General features: G+C 38.4%; 1 protein-coding gene across 1 annotated transcript; it reads left to right on the top strand.

Annotated features, from left to right (window-relative positions):
- The first annotated feature begins 1,170 nt into the window (after nt 1-1,170).
- Nucleotides 1,171-6,834, top strand: LOC140150007 (retinol dehydrogenase 12-like). The gene is made up of 6 exons (XM_072172010.1): nt 1,171-1,324; nt 1,866-1,972; nt 2,892-3,027; nt 3,427-3,633; nt 4,149-4,350; nt 6,648-6,834. The coding sequence occupies exons 1-6, from the start codon at nt 1,171-1,173 to the stop codon at nt 6,832-6,834; spliced, it is 993 nt and encodes a 330-aa protein (XP_072028111.1).
- The last annotated feature ends 791 nt before the right edge of the window (nt 6,835-7,625 follow it).

The raw sequence follows: 7,625 nt of genomic DNA on the forward strand, positions 1-7,625 counted from the left end.
TCGAAATTAAAAAAAAATGAAAAAACGGGTCCTAGATATTTTGATCTAGTTTTTAAAGATTAATAAAAAAAAAATTTTGGCCCAAGAATTTGTTTGTTACGGTGTATGAAAAAGAAGTGGGCCAAAAACCGTTATTTTTGGAATTTTGGGCCAAAAATGGCATTTTGGCCCAAATTTGACCTCACAGATGAACTTATCAATTCTTTGCCATTCTAAATATATATACTTTTATATACTTTAGACCAACAATTTAGAAGTTATGAGGCCCGAAAGTTTCCATAATTCCAGGGTTCAGACCAACCTTAAGTTCCAGGTGGACCTGTATGGAAAAAATATGTATAATACAGGGTGTTGACACTGTGACACGCACCCCAACCAATAAAAACTGACTGTTTTGTCTTCATAGTTATTAAGACATGACCGAAGTAAGTAGTTTCAATGAGAATTTAGAGAGTAGATTTTAGAGACGGTTGAACCCAGGATTTCTAGTATAATATTGGCGAGCCCAGGAGTTTGAAAGTTATGAGGCCCGAAAGTTTCCATAATTCCAGGGTTCAGACCAACCTTAACTGAATGGGCTAAACGTGTTCCTTTATACCTATAAAGTATAATTGTAATTCTCAAAATTAAATATATCACAATTTTTACTTTGGATTTCAAAATCTTTACTTATAAAATGCAGTAAAAGATATCCACAGCAAGCTGCAAGGCCCCGCTATTAGTATTGCTTTTCGAGTTAGTGTACTGGAAACAAAACCCTGGTTTTACCTGAAAACAAATCGATTGTGTAGAATATAGAAACTCTGTGGTATCTCATACTCATATGATAGTCATGGTATGCTTAGCACGAGTCGCTCGGCCTATCTCGAACAAAATCGCCATGCTTAGCTGTTGAAAAACGAGAGGATTCGCTGTACTATCACGGCAATTTTTGACACGAAGATATAGGGATGATGACGATGTGCGTGTGTGATGGCGTGCATCTCTTTTTGGAGTCATGGACAATATTATTAAGGTATTTTAAAGGTGACAAAGGTTGTGGGTATTGTTTGTGTTTGCCAAATATTGTTTTTCTATAATTAATCATGGTAATAAGATAAGGAATACATACATCAACTGGCTAGTGTACAGTACTAGTAACTACACACACAGCTAAAAGCTCCTCTGAAAATGTCTTTCGGGTTCATAATATGCTTATATGCATTCTTCATCCTTGTTGTGTTAGCCATCTTGTATTTGAGGTACAAACTTAATGGCGGATTTTATCGGCGATATTGTGACCACATAACTACGACTTTACATGGAAAAACTGCTATTATCACAGGTAGGTGAATTTATACAGTGATCAGTTTGTGATAGTTACTGCGTGAGACAATAAAGTCTCAACTTTAATACGCCAGCGTAAATTTTGAACAGTGCGTGTCAGTCACGCAATATAGAAAAGCATATAGCTCTCGTAAGTGCTGCGTCAGCTGTGCGTATGTCATTCTCTATCAAATCACAATGTTATTACACCAGGGACAAGTGATTTGCGCGGAACCTTTTTTTCCGCGCAATTGGCTATTTTTTTCCTATGGGCAGGGATACATGATTTGCACTGAAAAAAGGTTCCGCGCAATTTCCTATTTTTTCTCGCAAATCGCCTGTCCCTGCATTAGTCTCGTCCATTGCGAGTATTGCATTTCTCCTGCTGATCACACTATAAGAATTAGAGCTAAGCTCGGCCCTTAAAGCCATTGCCTTTAGCGATAATCATTGACAAAATTAATGAGCCTGAATGCGTCCCTAAACTCTGATCAATAACGATTTTGCCTACCTCTACCTCCAACTAAGGTTGATGCTATAAAATATTTTTCTTATTTTAGGAGGAAATGCTGGAATTGGCAAAGAAACTGCCATTGACTTTGCACGTCGTGGAGCACGAGTTATTATTGGCTGCAGAAATCCAAAGAAAGCCACAGAGGCAGTCAAGGTAGGGATAATCAAGTGTGCATGGGTTGCTCATAATTAGATGGGATGCTTTTCAGTTTTATGAAGTGCTATTATTTGGATAATAGTAATAACTAGATTTCGCGGTTCTCGGGTTGGGCGGTTCTCGTGATAGGCCTATCTCTAATTACCCAACGCCCGTTACCTATAATACTTGTCCTGACCTTTCAAACTACTATACGATTATGTCTCTCAATGATTAAGACACAACTATCGACTCTGTTTTGTAGCTGTGACGCTTACTTCGGAACCTATTTAATCTGAAAACCCATCGTTCGCCTCTTCCAAACCCTGTCCTGCAACCACATCGGAGGACCCAAAAATACCCCGAAATTTTAGTAGTGTCTGGATGTAGGCCGTCAATTCAATCGGGAGAAATGTGAACGCAAACGGGTATGTTAATCATGTCTTTAAAATAGGCCTATTGGTCCGATGAGATCCACCTGTTAGTCACTGTAATGCTTTCCGATGCTCGCATTGCGCCCGTCGGTACTCCGCAGCACTACGCGATAGCGCACCGCGCACACGCGATACGCACCGCGCGCTCGCGTTATACGCACCGCGAGCACGCGTTAGCGAGCCACTCGCACGCGATAGCGCGCGGACAGAGGACGGACACGCCATAATTAGTATTAAGATAATACTAATACTAATTATAATAGTAATACTTATTATAATACTAATACTAATTATAATACTAATTATAATACTAATACTAATTATAATACTAATACTAATTATAATACTAATACTAATTATAATACTAATACTAAAACTAATTATAATACAAATACTATACTAATTATAATACTAATACTAATACTAATTAAATGTGAACATGTTTTTTTTTCTTTTTGTCATTTTTGTAATAACTTTTTTATGTTTATTGGCATTTTATTCAGGAAATTCGAAGACGCTCTAGAAGCAGCAATGTAGTATATATTCCACTAGAACTTTCTGATCAAGATTCCGTCCGAGAATTTGCCAACACTATATTGAGCCAAGAATCAAGAATTGATTATCTAATCAATAATGCAGGTAATATTATATTAACAAAATACAGGTTGTATCTAATCGCGCGGTTTGTCGGCATGCCTGTGGTTCAACAGCGTAAAAGTGGCGTCGCTGCCAAACTCGAGTTGAAACATATTGTAAAAAGTGGCTTGCTGTTTTTGGAATCATGCTGAATAATTTGGGTGAGCTGGTGCGCTAATCCAAGTGCTGGCCCTGTAGCGCTTTTATCCATTGATGCCAAACGTAGTAGCGTCAATCCCAAAGTGCGATTGCTACGACCATAATGATGTCAAATGTGATATTTTCATATGTCATGTGCATTAAGACATTATTTCTCTATTTGCGCTACTAATGTTGGAGGAATCCTTCAGTTAACGGGCAGCATTGTTCCAATGAAATGTCAATGTTTTACTTTATTTATAGGTATCGGCGAAGCAGCAAAGGGTCACGTCAACAAAGAAGGCTATAATATGGTTTTTGCTGTGAATCACTTGGGACACTTTCTGCTCACAATGTTATTATTGAACAGACTTAAAGAAAGCGCACCTAGTCGTATTATTAATGTCTCATCCATTGGCCATACTATGGCGAAAGAAGGAGATCTACCTTTTACGCAAAAAGGCGAAGAAGGTAAGCATGTCTGCCTGAATTGATCAGATCCACTCGTCCGCGGGAGCAAAACACGTGATCCTGCATAAAGTTTGAAATAATTATGTGTATGCAAGGGATAAGATGAGACAGAGAGAATGGAAGGCACTACATCCGGATCCTAGAGCTCTTCTTAAACAGCTTTTGGGCTATTATGGCTTGCGCTATTCCCAAAACCCATGTCTTACCGACGTGTTACTGCTAACTTGTGTAGTGTGCAGAATTCCACGAGTTTCTCATAACTGCTGTTGATATTGCCCATGCCGTACATGCCTCTGGGTGGTGCCAAGAAACTGTGGTCCGTCCCTAATTTGTAATCCGACCGTCCCTAAATGTGGCTCGTCCCTAATTTGCCGTCGAGGTCTCCCAGAACAATGAGGCTCTGTGTATTAACAGACCCTGAAAGGAATTACTAGTGTCATATTATTCAAACTAATTTAGCAATCAACATGAATTGTTTGCAAATAATAAGATCATATTTTATCACCATATGACAGGTCGAATATTTCTACGAGAGTACAATAGAAGCAAACTTGCGCTCGTCTTATTTACCAAAGAACTTGCGCGGCAACTTGAAGGGTCTGGAGTCACTACCTATTCCTTACATCCGGGTGTTATCAGATCTAGTATTATTGCAACCTTGAACGAAGCTAATCCAATGTCCCGAAATAGGTACTGGTGGCTTGTACTCTTCTTTTGGTAGGTATAATAAACACTTTCATCTGAAACAGAGTCATATAGGCCTTCTTCAAAAATTGGTACAGACGATCAAGTCTGTAGCATGTTCAGCAAGTCTGCAGCATGTTTCTTCAAGTTAGCATGTTTAATGTAAATAGTTCATTTATTTAAAAACCTGTAGTGAAAACATTGCTTTGGTTAGGTATACGAGTCCAAGGAAACCACGCATCAATATAAAGGGCCAAAAGAAACAAATAAACAAACGGTACGAATTAAGTGGCAATCTATGCTCTTCATAGGCCTTCTATCTGGCAAACGTCAGTACAGACTGTAGCATTGTTCAGCAAGTCTGCAGGATGTTTCTTCAAGTTAGCAGGTTTAAGGTAAACAAACTCCTGGCCCATTCCATGTCAACTCCAGGGATGTGCACCGCAGCACCTCTTCAATTTTTTTTCTTTTTTCTGTGTGGTGGTAGATATTGATGAGAAAGTAAAATCCTGAAAAATTGAGCTTCATACTCCATTTCGTTTTCCTGTGGCATCAATTTGAAATTTAGGGGGGTCAGCGTAAAAAATGTGTCGCAACGCGAACGATGTTTGGAGGTCCATAAATGTATAAAGGAACCCTTTAAAACTTTGAAAATGTATGTATCCTGGGGTACTTTTTCTGTAGAAATCAAATCTGGTATCAGGAAACTTGTAACCCCTTTACTTTAAAAGATATAGGGCCCTCAAAATGCAACTTCGTCCAACCAGGACCAACTTTGAGGGGGTCAGAACTCCAAAAGTAAAAATAATTTTAATGTCCATTTTTTTTTGCCAGTCAGAGCCCTTTGGTAGGACATTACTCTTATCCAATATTGAGCATATTAGAATACATTTAGCTGAGATATTACCCATACAAAACCACTTTTTTTTTTTTTTTACCCCCCTGAAAACCAATGTCAGACAATTTGCCCCACCATCAATTTCAGGTATGAGGGAAGATATGTTCTTGGACAACATTTCTGAGAGATATTGGCAGATTTGATGGCTTACAACAAAAAGTTTGCCTTCCATAGAGATACATTAAATCATTTACATCAAAATCAAAAAGGGTTCCTTTATACATTTATGGACCTCCAAACGTCGTCTTCGCGTTGCGACACATTTTTACGCTGACCCCTAAATTTCAAATTGATGCCACGGGAAAACGAAATGGAGTATGAAGCTCAAATTTTCAGGATTTTACTTTCTCATCAATATCTACCACCACACAGAAAAAGAAAAAATTGAAGAGGTGCTGCGGTGCACATCCCTGAGTTGACATGGAATGGGCCTCCTCAAGAAAGTTTGGAAACTTTCAAAAACGGCTGTATATCAGATATGTTTGAACTCTATCTCCATATTGTTTCATATCAGTGAAAACATTGTTCTTTCCTGTCAACAATGACACCTCATTTGTGACGCGCCTGAGTAACTTTCTTTGAAAGACAGAGAGGGCTAAAATGTACCAAACTGACCATTTTCTGCGCTTATCTCGTTGCTTTGAATGAATGAATAAATGAGTGGGTTAATGCAAGAATAAAAGAATAAATGTAAAGTTGTTTGCAGTATATCATTTTGAATGAAAATGGCTAGGATGGGATTAACAGTTCTTCATAGTGGTCATTTGTAAAAACAGGTTCTAATCAACCATGGTTCGATTATCAGATCTGGAAAAGGTTCGAGCTATTGGTTAGCTTGAGGCTCGCATACCTCAGAATCAAGTTGCGACAACTTTTGGAGTTCCCTGCAGTATGATATCCATGATAAAAGCCAAGGTTCGTGAGACCGGAGATGTCAAAGACAGACCCTGAAGTGGCAGCCCAAGAAAATCAACGGCTGCAGAAGGCCGTTACATCATGCTGCCAGCACTTCGAAACCGTAGACTAATGAAACAGTGGGGTATTCCTTACTCACGTTAACTAATGCAAATGGCGCAGACAATAGCAGATTTAGCACATTATGTTTAAGACCTCTCTGTCTTTCAAAGACAGTTACTCAACCGTGGAATACGTTATGGTCACAAATTTGGTGTCATTTTTGACAGGAAAGAACAATGTTTGTATTGATATGAAACAATAAATTTTAAATATTTCTGATATACAGCCGTTTCTTCCTTTGGTTCAAAACCTGTTCAAATTTGCTTTGGTCAGGTATGTCCAAGGAATTAAGCCACAAATAATAAACAAACCCAAAACAACAACAACAACAACAACAACAACAACAACATCACAAAAACGGTACGAATTAAATGACAAATATTTAACCTTAATCTGTGCTCTTCATTATTTTCAGGCTTGTTGGAAGTAATTCGACAGCCGGAGCACAAACGACCATTTACTGCGCTCTTGAGAAGTCAATAACACATCTTTCAGGGCGTTATTTTGACAATTGTCGTGTAGCGAAGGAGTCCGAATTAGCTCGTGACGACGGATTGGCAAAGAAATTATGGGATGTTAGTTGCCGAGCAACTGGTCTTTGAAATGACATTTTCAAACAAACAAATAAACAAACAAACAAACAGCAACCCCACTACAGTCATAAAATCATGTTATTACAACGTTAAACCAACCAATTTACGTCAAAAAAACAACCATCCTACAACCATTATACAACGTTCCGACGTTGTATTGACGTCATTTTGCTGACGTGCCCGCTGGGTAGCCTCATTCCTACCGGGAACTCTGGTTACATCATGTTTGTGTGCAAGACATATCTTGCAGATGAATTACTTTAGCAAATATATCGTAAGGTGAAATTTGTATGTATGTTCTGTAAATTACAGCATAGTGGCATATGGAGCAATATAGGCGTACATAATTATGCACAGGGGCGTCGACGGAAATATTTTGTGAATTGTAGACATTTTTTTAGCCAGGACGGCGCTCAAGAATCTAATATATATCGGTAGGGGTCAATTTTTTTTCGACAATATTTTTTTAATTAGTAACTATTACGTAACAACAGCACAATTTCGTAACACATTACTCTTTTAAATGACTCTCACATAGCTTTGACAATCATATGGTTTTGACGACAACAGTCAATTTTTACCGACAAAATTGTGTACTGGGGGTGTCACCCCACCCCCTCTAGCGTCGCCCCTGATTATGCAACTTACAAACGCGTCGGAATCAACTGAAATGCGAATAAACTTTTTTTTGCAGGTATCTACTCAAACATACCATAAAAATAGTATGCTAGAATAACAAAATGTTCCGTTAAAGGGCATATATATTGCTCTGACAACATCATAATTATCATTGGCAAGCT

This window comes from Amphiura filiformis, chromosome 4, assembly GCF_039555335.1.
Source record: "Amphiura filiformis chromosome 4, Afil_fr2py, whole genome shotgun sequence".
In the NCBI taxonomy this organism is placed as follows: domain Eukaryota; kingdom Metazoa; phylum Echinodermata; class Ophiuroidea; order Amphilepidida; family Amphiuridae; genus Amphiura; species Amphiura filiformis.

Bases quoted from the DNA above. Each gene is read 5' to 3' on its own strand.
- LOC140150007 (XM_072172010.1), top strand. From the start codon at position 1,171: ATGTCTTTCGGGTTCATAATATGCTTATATGCATTCTTCATCCTTGTT. The intron at 3,634-4,148 runs GTAAGCATGTCT...ACCATATGACAG, and splicing joins TACGCAAAAAGGCGAAGAAG to GTCGAATATTTCTACGAGAG. The intron at 4,351-6,647 runs GTAGGTATAATA...CATTATTTTCAG, and splicing joins TGGCTTGTACTCTTCTTTTG to GCTTGTTGGAAGTAATTCGA.